Consider the following 18,057-nt stretch of genomic DNA (forward strand, 5'->3'; position numbering starts at 1 on the left):
TGTTTTGAAACTGTTTTATTGTTATTTTTATTTTTTCTCTTTAAAATAAAATAAAAAATAAAAATAGTAATAAAGGCTTCTCCACAAAGGTCTTGAGAGAATTAGAAGATGAAATGCCCTTTGTAAAAATGCTAGGCATAGGTGGTATTTCTTTGGGTGTCATTCATTATATTTCTCACTGACAAGCAATGCAGGAATGACAGAGGGTGAAGAAATTTCAAGGATGGTATCAAATGTCTTTTGGGACCTTAACAATTAATAGGATTCTTTTACCAATTTGTAGAATTGGAGTAGAAGTTTACTTAACAGGTTTAAAAGCAAGCAGAAGTAAAGGGGAATATAGTTTTCATATTGAGGAACTGCTGATGAGTAACTTATCCTGACTATTTAAAAATAAATCATTTCAGAACTTGATCATGTGCATCTAGATTGTAAAATTACAGATCATCTCCCAAGATAGGTAACATGAATGAAGCACAGTTGTGGTCACAGCTAGAAATAGAGGGCACTCAAACTCTTAACACAGGCTGGTTTCCTGAAAAGACTACATCTAAAGGTGTCAGGGTGCAAAAGAACCTCAGAGGACAAAGGTTCACACTGGGTTGAAAGGAGGGTTGTTAGCACTCCCAACCTTAAGGAGATCGGGGGTGGGCACAGACGCTGAACAAAGAGCACCATGTTGAGTGGAGACCTTCATTCAGTTGGGAGGACCAAGCCAACTCCATAGGCAGATGGGAAACATTTTCCTTCAGTCTTTTCATGTTCTCTAAGGGTCTGCTTCAGTCCAGGCAGCTGAGCCTTTGGGGATGACAGAGTGGGGCCAGTGGAGCAGATGGAGCCACTGAAGGTGTCTACAGAAAATAAGGAGCCAGAGGACCGTGAGGTAAAAGGGGCAAGAGCAGATATACCGGTTCTCATATTTAAATGCAGTAATAGGCTGCTCAGTTGATGACAAACTGCACCTAGGATAGTGGCCTTAAGATGATAATGGAGCTAAAGAATCCTGTTGGCCAGTGGAAGCCACACAGTGTTGCAATGCATTACTCGTGCATTTGTAGTGATGCTGGAGTAAACAAATCTACTGCTCTGCCACTTCTACAAAAGTATGGCGCACACAACTAGGTACTGTACATAAATCTGATCATGACAAATGACTGTGTTACTGGTTTGTGTATTTACTATGTCATGGTGGTAATGGATGTTTTAGAATGTACTCCTCCTTATGAAAGCAGTATGCTATAAGACAACATGCTGAGTTACATTGGCAGCAGCCACCGACATCTGTTTACCGTGTCTCTTGATTGTATTAAGAGCCCACATGAAGTGACTGCTTTCTACTATCTATGTTTTTGAAGCACACTCTTAAGATGTTTGCATAATGACAACATCAATTAAATCATTTCTCAGAATGTATACCCATCATCAAGAGATGCTTCGCTGCACTTGAATTTTAATTTATCTTAGTACAATATCATGGAGCTTGAACCAAAGGAGCATCCTTCTGATCTATTAAGAATGGTTTTTGAAGGTGTGGGGCAAGCTACTACGAAAAGGGATATTGTATTCATTTCCTCCTACATCCATGCTAAAAGCCACACGGAAGCACTCCCATTACTCACTGGTGTAATTCAGTTAGCATCACTCTTTTTGAGAATGATTCCTGTCATGTTTGTTATTTCATGTTTACTATTCGTGAACAGTTGAGACACATGCCACCCCTGATTGGCAGGGCAGGAGGTTCTTGTCTATTAATTTCTTTGCCCTTGAGATTTGATCTGAAAACATTAGGATATGGGCATCATGAAGGTCTAGCCCTCAACTAGCTCCAGCTCTGCCTTTTGTCATTTCTTCTTGGGATGATTTCTTATGTTATCTGCTTCTATTCCGTCGTCTTGTTTCTTTTATTACTATAGTTGCTCAGAGCCTTTATTTGCTTCTCTCTGGTTAACTCCTGACTTGCTGCTTGCTTCCTGCTCTGATAATTTAAGATATGTTTACTCTTTCTGGCTGATTAAATATCACCATGGAGCGAAAATGCTCTAAGTACCAAGAGCCTCAGGTGACTTCTAATAATTGCTGCCTCACCATCCCATGGGCGCTAAGCACGGGTTATTAGTGCAGGTATAGCGTTATGTTTGAAGGCTAAAAGGAAAGCTACGTCATGTCTGCATAAACCCTCCTGAGGGGCAAGCAGGCCTCAGGGAAGGAAGAGAGGCGAGAAGACAAGACAGTATTATATTTGAAAGGTGAAAGAGGACTGATCTGCAACATAAATCTGAGGGAGAGAGAAGATAAACACAACTTGTCTTTCAGTTTGGATCAGAATTTACTTTAATTCCGTGGAAGTGAGAAAATTTAACATTTCAACCACAGCAATGTGTAATAAAAGACAGGTTTTGGCTGGGTTTGATCTTTTTTGGATTTGTCAAAATCTGCATGCCAGAAAAGCATCAAAAGAAGAGAAGAAACACATGTGTGACGATGGAGAACTTGGAGACGACTTCATATAGAGCCAAGAGGCTGCTGAGGCTACACGGCACATTCTGAATTGCAGGTAGCAACGTGTGAACATTGTGTCCCATGAAAAACAAGGTCTATGGACACTGGAGGTGTATGGGAAGCAGAACTCTGTGCCGGAAGGCAGAAGGCTGCTTTCAGGCCTTGTTATAGGACACACCTTCAATTTCCAAAGAATGAAAGTCATTTGACAGAGTTGATGAATAAATGTTCAGATTTTAAAGCTTGTAGATGAGAAGGAGTAGGTACGTGTGAAAATTTTAATTGGCAGCATGAGTACTGCAGGTATATATTATACAGTGATCATAAAGTTACTTTGATTTGGAAGAAGAGAGACACACCTTGCTAAAGCATTTGTCATTTTACTTGCAATGGCCTGTTAAGGTTTGGAAAGAAAAAATAACACCCAGATGCAATGCCTCTCATCCTATAGCAATGATCCTGGTTGTTTTCCTGTAGAATATCTGTCATTCACACTGTTTTTCCTAGAATTAATAAGAGTGATGGCCTTTGTAGTTTGAGGAAGCACATGGGCATGTTCCATGAACAAACATATGTGCTACGTTCTTCTCCAAATAAAACCTTCCTCCAAATATTAAGAAACGAATTGGTTATTTATGGAACTTTCTGTATGCAATCAAATAACTTTTATTTCCAGTAAATGAAATTGTCTCAGAAGAGGCAAGATGGTGTTTGCCTAGAAAACTCCCTTGCCTCTACACATACACTTGACCCCTGCATTCCCCAGGTGACCCCCTTTGATCTTTGCATTGATGAGTATGCTTTGACATGCTCAGTGACTTGTAATGCAGTGACTCCACTTGTCAATGCATTGTTCAAAAGTTAATGCGATTTCTTTAATGCTGAAGTTTCCCTCTTAGTAGCTGCTGTTCAAATTATTTATCCTTTAAAAAATTATGTCATTGTGCTGGGTTTTACATTAGGGTTGTTGTTGTTGTTATTGTTGTTGTGGTGGTGGTCTTTTCTCTCTTTCACCCAGGCAGTGATGATTTGTTCTTGCTCTTGGCACACAAAGTAATTCCATGTAAACAGGATTGGGGCCAACATACGCCAGTGCACTCTTAATTAAAATGCTGGCAGCTAAATATAAAAATTAAAAAGTACTGTATTGGATTAAAGATCACATTGTTATGTTCTACTTGGCATTACTGCTCTGTTTATGAGAAAGGACAGAGACCTAGCTAAGTGGCTCTGAGCTAGAGGTTACACAGCTATCCCTCTGTAAGCTGCAGTGATGGCAATTCCTACCAGGAGGGGTGCTGATTCTCCCTCATGTCAACACTGCAAAGTTGTTGTGCAGTGTAGTTTTTCTTGAAGACACTAAATAATTGGCCATGGCTCTTTTCCCCCTAGGTTTTCTTAGCACTGTCTGGAGCAATGGAAGGACACCATTCATAAGCATTTGCTTCTAGAGAAACAATCAACAACTACCATGTTAGACATACCTAATCTGGGGCTCCCCCAAACCAGTCAGCACAAAGGGCTGTGGGCCCCGGTCTACTGTGTTTGGCATTATAGTGTAATAGTAATAAATAGATTCTATGGCTAGCTTGCCTGGGTATAAATTCCAGCTCCACTTGTAACTGGACAATTAGGCAATTTTCCTAAACTAGTCCTGTCTTGTTCCTTTTTTAAAGAATGGAGCTAACAAATTTGTAGTTGATTAACTCTTACCTGCAGTCAACCACGGCAGGATACCACTATTTTATGAACTATTATAAACAAACAGCATGTGTTAGTCAACTTTTTATCCCTGTGACAAAAGAGCTGAGAGAAGTCAGCTAAAAGGAAGCAGAGATTTATTGGCTCACAGTTTCAGAGATTTTAGCTCTCGGATGGTTTGCCCTGTTGGCTGTGAGTCAGCAGCAGAGAAGACTGCTTACCTTGTGGTGACAGAAGCAAAGAGAGAGGGAGGAGTAGGAACCTCATAGCCCTGTCAGGGGTGCACCCCTGTGACCCAGCTTTCTCTTAACCAGCTCAGCTTCTGAAAGGGTTCTGTCCATCACTTTCCAATAGCACCACAGACACTTGACCAAGTTTTTAACATATGAACCTTTGTGGGAGAGACAATTCAGATCTAAACTATAGCAAGCATCAACCAGACAGATAATTAAAGTGACAAAATAAACAGTTGAAACTACATGTGTGTGTGCACAAGCTATGACAACCATATTGTGACTGTCATGTGACAGTGACAATAAAGTGTTCTCTTCTGTGAGATGTGTTCTGACTACAGACATGTTAATTATAATGAAATATGATAGTATGTAACATGTAGGAGAAAGGGAATTCAAACATGGAAAGCCCGTCAAAGAATGCTTGCAAATACTAAGTGTTCAAGAAATGTAAGTTATTACTACTATTATATTTAGCATTATTGGGAGAATGATAAGAACTGCCATAAAGATTTAACTCTGGTGGTTCTACATGTAAAATGAAAAGAAATTATTTTAACTTCTCACTTTAGAATGGAAACCACAGGACTGAGAAGAAGAAAAATGATCTTTTAGTTTTAATTCCCTACAATGTTGAGGTCTATGTAATTCTACACAGTGACCAAAAAGATTTATATGATGCTGAAATGTTGCTGTTAAGTTTCTATTGGTAACTTTCAAAGTCTCCTCATTAGACAATAATCAAGCCCTTAGACAGGAGGGAGTAAGCCTAGCTAAGACCTTACCTCTTATTTGTGGATAATGCCTTCTCACTATTATCCACCTAGAAAGCAGACTGTTCCAATCTGGTTCCTTTATCATAATTCACTTTCTACAATGAGGTGGACAATTCTTCATCCCCGTTCATGGTACTTTAAAGTTTAGAAGTAAAATCAGAAATATTTTCTGCTTCTCAGATTTTATAAGTTGTACATCTAGTACTCTTTCCATGCACAAACATTCCCTGCTAAAGCAGTTTGTCTGAGGTACCTTCTAAAATGGCAGCAATGATTTTGAAGATCTTTCTCCGTGTTATAGTTTCAGTATAAATGTCCTTCCCAAAGCTCATATGTTCAGAGGTGGGGCTTTTGAAATGTAATTAGCTTATAAGGTTTCTAATTTTATCAGGGGTTGACACTATAGATGGATTTATACTTTGATGGCATTATTGGGAGGTAATAAAAATGTAGGAGGGGGGACTTCTTGAGTGGAGAAGACCATGGCCCTTTCCTATTTGGCCCTCTCTCTCTTTCCCTTCCTCTCTCCCCTCTCCCTCCCTCCCTTCTTTCCTTTCTTCCCTCCTGCTTATCCTCCTCGTAGGAAGAGTCTCCTCCATTACTGGGAAATACTTTTTCTCAAACCTATTTTTTACTTCCACTAGAAATACTTCCCTAATTCCAGCAGTCAAGGCCAAATGCTGTAACTTTATGTAAAAGCCCTTATTCTGCAGGGTATTTGAATTTATGTTTTCTTGTCCATTGCATGTGGATTATAAAATCAGTGAATGGCAACTTGTTTCTGTGACCGAACTTTTTTTTGAGGGGGCGGGGATTTCCTGGTACTGGGAATGGAACTCACAACCTCACGCTTGCCAGGCAGGCGCTGTGCCACTGAGCTAAATCCCCAGCTCCTCTGTGACCTAACTTATCATATGTTGATATATGGAACAAAACTTCACTGTTGAAACCAGAGAGCAAAGTTTCCATTTGCACTGAGTCTGCATTTCACTCAATTTCCCTGTCAGTGCTCAGCTAACAGTTTACTCCTCACAGGTATTAAACATGAGACTATTCTTTGGCTCAAAAAAATGAAAATGGAATAAGAAAGAATCATTTCTATTGTTATACATCATTTAGACACACTAACTTTTGGCCCATTTTCACATCTTGCTCAGCACAGTAAGCTATATCGAGTTTCACATTTGTAATTGTATTTGCTTCAGTTATATTTATAAAGCAACTCCTAACCATCAAAAGAATGCAGTGTGTGAGTGGAGTTCGAGAATTGCTGTAATTATACCTAAACAGGTTCAGTGATCCGTGATGAGGTGTTGCCCCAAGGCAAATGAAGAAACACGTCAAGTACCTAAACTGGCTCTCCAGAAAAGATTTGAGACACTGAACAGTTTTGACTGTGAAGGTATCTCAAGCTGTCGAGTCAAATTCTTTCACCCACAGTTATTTCATGGTACTTTGCGTAGTAGGTTAAGCTTCAGAAAAGCACATTCTTTTCCTTTTAAGACTTTTGCAGTGTGGTAAACTCAGTAGGCAGAAAACACAAAATTAAAGCCAATTTATCTAGCTGGGGGAAAGCCTGCATTTGTTACTCCAATTATTTTTAGAGTTTTCTTCCTGCTAAAATTATTGAAATACAAAACAGGGAGTGGCAAAAGTGTTGGGAACCCATTTCCAATTGGCCTTAGCCAATATTTAACAAGTCCCCTTGAAGCAAACTGAGGGAAATTGCTGAACAATTTAAAGAGCAGCAAGAGCACAACGGTCAAAGCAGTTTGATTTTCGGAAAGTTTTCCAAATTGACAGTGATCCACCATTCAGCAGACCTTCACAGCTTTGAGGTTCCAAAAGAGATGGGGTGATAGATTAGTTCTATGAGGAAGGGGTAGAGATGGAAGGAAATCATTTGTTTGGCTTTGATCTCATCCACTACAGCAGTAAAGCAAAATGTGCGGTAAAAGCTTCTAGAAAATTATAATATAGAAAGATCAAGGAAAAGTACCCACAACTCCCTGGCAGTCTTCATAATGATCCTGATCATTGTCTGAGATACAAATCTAAAACTCTCTGTACAAATAGGATCAGAAACATCTTTCAACCAGTGGTCATTTCCTATCAACTTGCTTTGGAATTCTGTATCATTTTTAGTGGTTTTTAAAATTCTCTTTAAAAGAAAAAAAAAGAACCACCTTTAACTTCCCCTACGTATCTTCTCAATTATTTGTTTAGCGTATAGTGTTGAAGGGTTCCCTTCTTATTAGTGCTTTACTATTGTGGATACTATTGTTCATTTTTATTAAGATATTGTTATATGCCTAACAGTTTTTAGTTCTTTCCATTTTAATTGACCTAACACTCATAATTACTCTCGAGGTAGGTATTTTTGTGTTCCTATTTTACTAGAAAGCCCACTAAGGCCTAGAAACTTTAAACAACTTGCCAAGGTAACCTTGCTAACATGTGACAGAGACAAGATTCACATTCTTGTTCAAAGAATCCATACTGTCAGCTACTACGTACTTCTGATGCTTGTTCTACAAGCAAACTTTTAATTCTAAAGGGATTACCTATGACTATCCTATTTTTTTATGCGTTTTTTTTTTTTGGTTAAATACAGAAACTTGGGCCATTGAGATACACACTGATGCTAAGATCTAATTGATACTGCAACTTATGGATAAATATGAAGAATGGCTCTAACTACTGACTTTTATTGCTCTATTGAAAGGAACAGTTAATGTTTAAGTGTTTGATCAATCTTACATGACTGTATTTGTTTATCTGAGTATTCAAGTTGAAGATATCAATACGTAGTACAACCATTGTTAATTTCCTATCACCTTATCTGAGATTCCATATTACTTGTATTGTTTTCATGTTATTTTCTAAATGTATGTGTGTTTGTTAAGACGTTTTTGTTCTTTTATCTTTAAAATAAAAAACGTCTCCCATTTTAGTAATTCTTTCCATTTGCGGTGAATATTGAGACTGCTTCTTGGTTCAAGAAATATCAGGTATATCACAAACTTCAGCAAATAATCTCAGAAGCATAGTGTCATTGGTTCAAAAGACATTTGAAGTTCTAGGGAACATTTACTGAGAAACAGAAAGGATTCAATTTCATAAATTCTATATAGAGAAAGAAAAGATTTCATCTAGCATTTACGAGCCCTGCAACATCAACAAGTAAAAGTCCGTTAAAAAATAAAAAAAAATTTAAAATAAACTTAAAAACACAAAAGAATGGGAAAACAAGAAACTATGTAATTAGGTTTTATTTTCTTATGAATTTTGCCTTATTTTGTTCCTTCTTATTCTTCAAAAATGACTTTGGCAGAGAGGCAGCTTGGTCGGTAAAATGGTGAAGATTGCTAATCTTCAGACCCTCTTTGGCTATATGTGTCTAAATGTGGACCTCTTACAAATTAGAAGCTCAGATATAGACTTTTCTATCTTGTGCAACTGAATTATAAAAGATCTTTGGCATGAGATCGAATACATGTACAGTTCTACTGAAACACCACAAAATCAAAATAAAAAACAGTTTAAAGCTCTGAAATTAATTAAAAGTACCTAGAAAATTTGATTAATGTATAACTCCTATGAACAAATGGCTAAGAACCAGCCTGTTCAATTCATAACACTAACCACCAAGAGAGTATCTGGATAAATTTTGTGTACCAAGTCATGCAATTCTTTAGAAACATTGCTACAGAACTTACCAAACATACAAAAGGCATGGTGCAATAAAATTTAAAAAAAATCAGTATTTTTCAATATCATATTTAAAATAGCAATTTATATTTATGTTTCTACTGTGTATCTTTTTAAAAAATTTATTTTAAAAATAAAAGAAGGAAAACATATTAACAAACAAACATCCATTTCAAAATAGCATAAGGACAATACAAACAATACGAAGTTACAAAGTGGTAGGAAATTAAAAATGGTTGTTGTATTACGTGTTGATATCTTCAAAGTGGTTTCTCAGGAAAACAAATAGAGACATGCAAACAAGTAATCATTAACTGTTACTTTCAGTAAAGCAATAGAACACGTAGTACAACTATGTTAGCTAGCCTGTATATACATACATAGATCATTTCCCCTTCTTTCCCTTCTCTATTTCCACACCCGTTGCCCTTTACATTTGAGAATTTTCCTTTCATTTCACAATGTCTATCATACCTCCTAGTTTTTATTCACTCTTTCAGGTTCTTACACTAGTGAGACAATATGTTGCTTACACATGCAGGTCTAATTTATTTCACTTATGAGTATGGTCTCTAGTTGTGACCATTTATCTATAAAAGCCTTGAGTTTATCTTTTTTATAGAGAGTAATATTCCATTATATAAAAGTACCACAATTTTTTTATCCAATCTTCAGTGGATGGACACTTGTGTTGCTTCTATAATTTAACAATTATAAATTGCACTGCTATGAACATGAGTGCACATATATCACCGTTATTTTCAGATCTTCTGGGAAAATACCCAGAAGGGGAGTACCTGGGTTGAATGGGACCTCTAGACCTAGTTTGCGGAGGAATCTCCAAACCAATTTCTACAGTGGTTTCACGAGTCTGCATTCCCACCAGCAGTGGAGAAGAGTTTCTATTTCTCCACAACCTGTACTGTGTATCTTAAGATATGAAACACGGCAAACAGTTAAAACCCTCTGAATATGCACTATCCATCACATTCTTTTTAATTTCTGTAGTTCTTATGTGGAATTTAGCATTCATCATTCCTGTGCATTTCTCTATATTCTTGTTCTTTCTGTAGACTTGAGGAAGTACTGTTTTGCAAATTGAACTTGAAATGAATAGATTTATTTATGAAATTTTTGTGTGCTTTTTTAAACTTTTTTTTTTTTTTGGTTGACATTGTGAGTTTCAGGTTTGTTCATTGTACAAATACATCATAATTTAGCTTAGTCATTTCTTTTCTGGTGAATGAATATTTAGGTTCTTCCTAGTTTTTTTTTTTTTTTTTAAAAGAATGCTATTATGAAGCCTCTCATATGGGAATCCTGGTACATGTGAACCAAAGTGTCTTCCAGGTATATACTCAAGAGTGGAATTCATTCATGTAGTTCTGTTTTTTTTTTTCTTCTTCCAGTACCAGGAATTGAACTCACAACCTTGCACTTGCTAGGCAGGTGCTTTGCCGCTGAGCTAAATCCCCAGCCCCTCATTCATGTAGCTCTGCAGTGTATATTTATTGAGGGCCTATTACATGCTAGACAGGACTGTAGGCCAAGAATGAGTAAAATAGATAAAATCATTACTCTAGGGTTTTGCACTCTAGTGAAGGAGCTAGATAATAAAAACCATGGAAACAAGTAAATTGTACAATATGTCAGGTGAATTTTGTGGAAAAAAACCACACCATGGAGTGGAATAGAGAGTGCAGTGGGCAGGACCTACTCTTTTACGAAAGGTGGGTATGAGAGCCATAATCTGAAGGTGACATCAAGAGAGACTTAAAGGAGAGACATGAAAGAAAGGAGGAGCCAGTCCATATGCATCTTGGAGAAAAACCTTCCAAACAGAAAGACAGAAAGTACGGAGGCCCCAAGAAGGAATGTCAGGAATGATGGAGGTATGGAGAAGACTTCTGTGTGGCTGGTGCAGACTTCTCAAGGATGAGTAGTAGAGGATGAAGTCAGAATGATGGGAGTTTATTAGTATTTATAAAGAGTGGATCTTGCTCTGAGTGAGATGAGAAGCCACTAGATGGTTCTATGCAGTACAATTTCATTAAAAGGAAGAGTGGTAGGTGCTGTATAGAGTATGATAACAAAAATGGAAACAAGGAGATCTATTAGAAGGTAAGACATGCATCTGAGAGAGAGATCATGGTGGTTTAGACCAGAGCCTCACCAGAGGAGGTGGTACGAAGTAGTTGGATTCTGGATATAAAGGTAGAGCCAGGTGGATCTGTTTGATGGATTGGAAATAGGGTGTGAGTAAAAGAGGAGCCCAGGGTGACTCTTGGTCTCTTTCCTTGAACAGCTGGGAGGACTGTAGGCTTCTGTTTTTTTTTTTGACACGGAGAGTATTTGGACGGGTACTTCTTAGATTTTCTAATAATTTTTTATTTTTGATGATTCAATATGGCTATTTAGTATCAAAATGGAGAAGTGAAGTAGTCAATTAAGTATTATATAAAGATTTAGTGTATGCACATCATAAACTTATTATGTGTCACAAATTACTGGTCCCTACTTACATATGCAGAGACGATGTGCATATCGTCAGATTTTTTCATATTGTTATTCTGATGGTACCAAGTATTACCTCACAGTTGACTAGATTCATTAATAACAACCACACTGGACTGAGCCCTCTGATCTTAAATTTACCCTGAAGGTACTCAATATTCTAAGCCATTGGCTAGTGGTACTGTTGCTTCATTTTCCCAGCTGGTGTAGTCAAGAAATGGGATATACCACATGCTGATACTTTCAGTGAGAAAAGTGCATCAACAGCTTGTGTTTGTTGTTAGTGTCATTGAGGACATGGAAATTTCTGTGGATAGAGTTGCATAGATTTCATATGGATAATCCTATTGTTTGATTTTTGATGATGATCAATCAGTTGCTAATGTAAACTAATTGGAGGCATTGGAGGCTCTGGGTTTTGATAATAAAAAGAAGGAATTTAATTAATTTTAATTACCTATATTAAATAAAATTTTACAAGACTAATAATGATGACCTAATAGGCATCTTGTGATCTATTATGACTAGCTGTATTTACAGTATTAAAGCACATGTTTGGACTATTGCTTGATTTTTTTACTGCAGTAAGTGGGTGTTTAAAACTGTTTTATCTTTTTTCCTTTTGCGTATATACACAATTACCTTATAATATAATCTGAATATCAGAACATGTTTGGACCACTGTCTGCAAGTGGGAATGCTTTATTTGTAGTTGTCTGGCAGAGAATCTGCATTCTCTTTAAAAAGAAAAGAAACCTTTTCTTTTTGGTTTATGTTGTCTATTATTAACTTAGTGAAGAAAGGGAAGATTAACTTCAAGGGGCTATGGTTTTCTTATACAGAGAATATTCTAGAAATTATTATGCTATCATTGCCTTTGAAGATATTGGGTGAATGAATTCCATGCCTTGTGGGTTTTTAAACGTGGCGGTTCTGCTCATCGCTGTTTCTGGAGGTGGTCAGGAAGCCAGACATAGCCACTAAGAAGCAGTCACAGTGGGAAGCTGTCTTACTGACCACCACAGTACAGGACCAGGAGTCAGAAGATGTGAGTTTGCGCCAGTCTCTATGACTAATTGATTATTATCATGTTACTTGGCATGTCATCTTACAGTTGTCTATATAGTTGTTATAATAAACTATTTTTGAAAGTCTAACATAAAAATGTAAGGACATCAGAAGCAATTTTGGACTAAAAAGTTTCACAATTTTTAAAAATTTTATTTTAAAGGGAATAAAAAAGGAGCAACAGCAGACAATTTTTTTGTAGCAACTCACAAAGTTGAGAGTGGCGAGAACAGGGAAGGTGAACATGTCTTTCTGCTGTTCTGGAGTAGTGCCTGAATGATATGCCACATTAGGACAAAATTAGAGAGGCAGATGTTTGGCATGCTTTTTTAATGCAATAAGTCAGACGGTTATAGATAATTTGCATATTATTCAAATACCGTCAAAGTGTATAGCTTCAGTTATTTTACACAGCTTTTTTGCCATTGGCTTTGCCCTCTTTTGTTGAGATTTTGTTGGATATGTAAGAATAAAGGAGGAAATAGATTTTTTTCTGCTCTATTTGTGGTTATGACTGGTATCTGTGCAATCTGGAAGGTTGAAGTGAGTGTATAGAAATATAAATGCCTTGAAGCATCTGGCCTGGCTTCTCCTCGCTGTTTCCTTCACTCCCCTCCTTGGCTGGGGCTATCTTATCTGTTTATTAGTTTGGCTCTGCCCAGGTTTCTAGACCACGCAATTTCTATTTAAGGCAAATTTAAGGATCTCTGGCCAGCAGCTTTGTAGTCTTTGCATGTGAACATAGCAATTTCTTTCCTGATTCTGGACCCAGCACAAATATAATCACTGAAATCCTGCCTCATTTCCTTAGAACTGAGTCCCTATTTCCTGCTTTGTCCCTGGGTCCTTCTGGAGATGTTCTGCTTTCTCTTGTCTAAATCGCAAAGGGTCTGATTTTCTCCCTGTGCTCCAGTCCTTGCATATGGAACTTGACACCTGCTGCTGTGTTTGCCTCTGCTGCATCCCCTTACATGCACCTGAAACCATCCACTGGCCAACCACCCAGCTCCTCTGGACACACCTCAGCTTCCCAGCACAGCTGCTAACCCTTTAACACTGCGTATCTCCCCACTTAGCAACTAGCACTTCTCGGGTCTTTGCTTACTGCTTGCATCAGATTCCCCTGCCATTCTTTGCCCCTCCATGTCTGTCAGATGCTTCTGGGGTCCTGGGAGAAGGCATTCCATTTTAAGAGACTTCCCCAGTGTTTGCGTGCCAGTTCCCCTGGACTAATGCAGCCTGAGCTGGAATCTGATGCCCCAGAACAGGACCTTTTTCTTAAATGTTTTCTTCCTTCTGCAACATTTCCTTCAAAGATTTTAAGACAGTTACATGTCTCATATGGTCAAAAGAGCTCAATGCTTTTAGACCTTTGTTACACACTCAAATATGTGACACAGATGACCAAGATCTTAGAAACAGAAATGAAAAGTAAGCACAAACTTCAATATACATTCACATTTTCCCCTTTCAAAACAAAACAAAAACAAGGATACAAAAATGGGTAACTAATTTTAAGCAGTGGAGCACTAGATCAAAGGCTTAATTCTAGAAAGGAATAATTTGCAATGTCTAATCAGTATTGGTCATGGACTTTGGTACACAGAGAGGTGACAAGAGAAAACTACTTAAGCTAATCGTACTTTGGCTGTCAACTAAATCAACCACTCCAGGACCCACGAGGGAAAAAAGAAGCCATAGTATGATTTTCAGTGACCCTTAGAATTACAAAATGGTTAGGTGAATTTTAACGTAGAAATTACGGTCTGCTCAGTGGAATTGATCCTTCAGTGCTAAATAGATTGCTTTTCATCATTTCTGAAAGGTTATGGTATATTCGCATTGGAAAAACATTTGGAAGAGGGCTATTTTGGAAATAAGTGTACGTGGAACTGTATTTTATTAGGAAAAGGGGTGGAACTGCTTTGCGTGACATTTCAGTATATTCTTTGTTCCCAAGATTAGTGAGTTTTTAAAAATGTAAATAGAATCTAACAGAAATAATTTCATTCCAACTGGAGGAAAATGATAGGAAAACAAAAATTGTATAGAAAACATAAATGCAGACTTTAGAATGACATAATTACATGAACACACTAAGAAGTTTTTTACTGCCCCCTGCTGTCAGTTTCAAAAAAGAAATAATGACAAAATGACTGCCAAAACTAACGGGGTGAATTAGTTGAACAAATTGTTTGGGAGAAAAAATACCTGCCTTTAATTACACCACTTTTCAGCCAGCGGCGCCAATGCTGACTTCATGTTCTGTGGGCAGTCATTTGTAAAACTAAGAAACCCACACTACCAAAGTGTGTATTAGCAACATAAGATGAAAAGAACAGTTTGTGCTCTGTGAAATACTGTGAATTTGAAAACGACCAGTGTTTCAATTTTTAACCAGTGATGTCTACTTTACTGTGTTTCCAAACTGAACTATTTTGCATTTGTTTTTTTTAATATTTATATAACTTAGGCAAAACATTCATTATCAATAAAAGGAAAACTTTCAAAACCAATCAGTGAGCACTTATTTCTGTAGTATGCTCCTGGGAAAAAGCTATTAGCATTGTGGCACCTGGAGTGGAGAAGTGAGAAATAATAAAGCTAATAGGTAACACTAGCGCAGTGACACAGCTAATAAAAGGTGGAGTTGTGATGGAAGCCCAGAGGATGATTCCCGGTCCCTCTTTGTGACCCTTTTGTACAGGAGAAGGTATAAAGTCCGAAAGTAATGAGAAAAAAAGTATAGAAAGTATAGTGGACACAGTATTGTGAGACATTAAGTACGTACTCACTGTATTTTGTTGCACCTATGCTCTAATGACCAGAGCCTGTGCATAAGTAATAGGGCCTCTTGTGCGTGTGACTTGGGTTATCTTTCCTTGTTAGGAAAGGTCTGTCTCTGGGGGCGTCATATTGCAGGTGCATACGTGTACTTATCTTTACTGATTACGTGCAGATGTAGCACATACTAAAAGTAAGACTGCATTATCTGTTTTGGACTCCTCTTATGGCTGGCCTCTGCTCACCTTGGAGATGGAACTGCGGACCTCCTGACAGCTTCTGACCACTGTCAGCAGCTAATATTCAAATACACACTTTTCTCAGTGCTTTGTACAAATCAGCTCCACGGGTTAAGTTACCCTGGTTGTTATTAATTCTAGAGCCCCACAGAACAACCTCCTTGCGCCCTCTTTGGTTGTCATATCTTTTGATTTTTTTCTGAGTTAGTAGCACAGATGATCCATGATGACAGAAATATCGTGCCAGGGATACTAGGACTACTAGACTTTGCAGGTTGAGGTGATTTTTGCCTTGCAGGTAATTGATAAAACTGGACCTCAGTGACCAGAGCGCTAACTACACAGAAAGTCTTTCTTCCTCCCACATTCAAAGCACAACAAACCCATTTGAAATTTGTAATACAAAAGGTCTCACCTGATTCGAGGAGTCGGGTTCCCAGTGACTCTACACTCCAAATAAACGCGGCTTCCTTCCTCGACTTCTTGGCTCCTCAGCTTCTGGATGAACCGAGGTGCGGATGGGAAGTGGGGGGCCTTTGGGGGCTGCAGGTGAGAGATGCTATTGCACCGTGGCCTGGGCACACCCTGCTCAGTCTGGTAGCAATGCCTGGCCTCAGGTAACTTGACCTCTGCTTCCATGTCCTGATGGTCTGTGGGGCTCTGACTGGCCGAGGCAGTCATCAGGGCTGATGGCTGATTTTTAGGAGACAGGTACCCACTGTCTGGTGATGACGACTCCCCATTTGGGCTCCTATTTCTTGGTTTTACCCCTCTAAATATGGATGTCAGCTCCTCAATGAAATTGGCTGCCTTGTCGCACAGCTCCCTCTGGGGACCAGCCTTACTCTGGTGTGCTGGTTTGGGCTTTGCATTTGTACTGGGCGTTTTTGCACCCCGTTTTCCAGCCTTTCGGAGGCTCCGGATATAACTGGGCCTAGCAAACTGAGGGGACACGGTAGATTTCCTCCTTGAAACAGGTGAAGAGATCCTCTCCTTTGGTTCTTCTGCCGGAGGCTGGATAGGTGTTGGTTTGTTCTTCTGAGGTTTTCCTGAGGAGGTTTGCTCACCCAATTTGGTCTCCTTGTGGGAAGGATTTTCACAGAGGCTGACATGAGAGGTGTTGAAAATCTGTGAGATCTCTTTCTCTGAGTCAAAATCCTCTGTTTCAGAGTTGGCTATAGCTCTCCGAGCCAGGTCAAGGCTCTTGTTTATCTCTTCCTGGCTGAGAAAAGCAGACAGCCCCGGGAAGAAGTCAGCATTCTTGCTTTCTTCCTGCATGTCTGATAAGGAATCATAGAAGGAGTCGTGGGAGGAAGTCTCTGACATATTTGAATCGTCTTCATACACTCTTTGCTCTCAACAGGAAGCCCAGAGGCCCTGAAACTTGTTTTCTTCTTGTGTTCTGAAAGGCAATAAAGAATTATTATTAGTAATGGTTTTTCCCTATTGTTTCATAACACTACAACTCTACTAATTGACAGAAACATCAAAGAGAACAAATGTATCAGTTTTCCCATTCAATGAGTTGGAAGAAAGAGAAAGTATATTTATGTTTATCATTTATTATCTTAGCTTAATATTTCAGTGACTATCTGGGTTATAAGTTAATATCAAGTGTCTTACAACCTGTATTGAGTAATTCAAGTAAGAGGCATCTACAGCCGGTGTGATTCGTGTCACAGGGCATTCCGAACTTCTCAAGAGCTCCTTCCCGTGCACACCCCTCGTTAAATCTCCATTTCATCGATGTTATGTGATTACCAGCTTGTGGGTATTTTTAGTAAACCTGGCTTTGTTTATCTGACCCTAAACGATCAAATATATTTTAATGAGTCCAATTTTCATTTCATTTTGGTTTTCAGTGAAGTAGTTGAAACTTGATTGTCTTACCCTTTCCCTATATCCAGCCATATTCATGTTCAGTTATTCACCATTACTCCAACAGATAATAAGTTCATTAAGTTTCAGGTGCTGGGGGGACAGCTGTGCTCCAGACCAGGGATTTACAAACTTTCTGCTAAGGGCCAGATAATAAATAAATAAATAAATTAATTACTTTTTATTCTGTGGCTATTGCAATTATCTAACGTGGTAGTGTGAAATCAACTATATGAATGAGCACAACCATGTGCCAATAAAACTTTATTGGTGGACACTGATTTTGGAATTTTATGTTAGTTTTACTGTTAGAAATAATATCCTTCTTTTGATTTTTGCAACAGTTTAAAATGGAAAACAAAAAGAGGAAAACAAATTTAAAAAAAAAATCCCCAAACCATTCTTAGTTTTCAGGTTGTACAAGATATGCAGCTGGATGGATTTAGTCCAGAAGATGAAATTTACTGACTGTTGATCCAGAATAATGACATAGTCCCTGTGTTCAAGGAGTTAAAAGTCATGTGGGGCAGTAACATGAGAGAGATGGAAAACACATTAACCAAATGTTATAGGAATAATAGAAGAGCTTGATAGGGCTCTGAGGAGAGAGAAAAGTACCTGGGAGCTATGAAGGCCTAATCCAATCTTGAAGGA

General features: G+C 38.3%; 1 protein-coding gene across 1 annotated transcript in view; it reads right to left on the minus strand.

Moving 5' to 3' along the window:
- LOC106148356 (palladin-like) overlaps positions 1 to 18,057 on the minus strand; it is a gene marked incomplete at its 3' end in the record, with an annotated part of 182,881 nt that overhangs the window by 151,717 nt on the left and 13,107 nt on the right. Inside the window, 1 exon segment of the mRNA XM_013513424.1 lies at positions 15,941 to 16,927. Coding sequence (XP_013368878.1) covers positions 15,941 to 16,851 — 911 coding nt within the window.

Source organism: Chinchilla lanigera, unplaced genomic scaffold (genome assembly GCF_000276665.1).
Source record: "Chinchilla lanigera isolate Chin_1 unplaced genomic scaffold, ChiLan1.0 scaffold00002, whole genome shotgun sequence".
In the NCBI taxonomy this organism is placed as follows: Eukaryota; Metazoa; Chordata; class Mammalia; order Rodentia; family Chinchillidae; genus Chinchilla; species Chinchilla lanigera.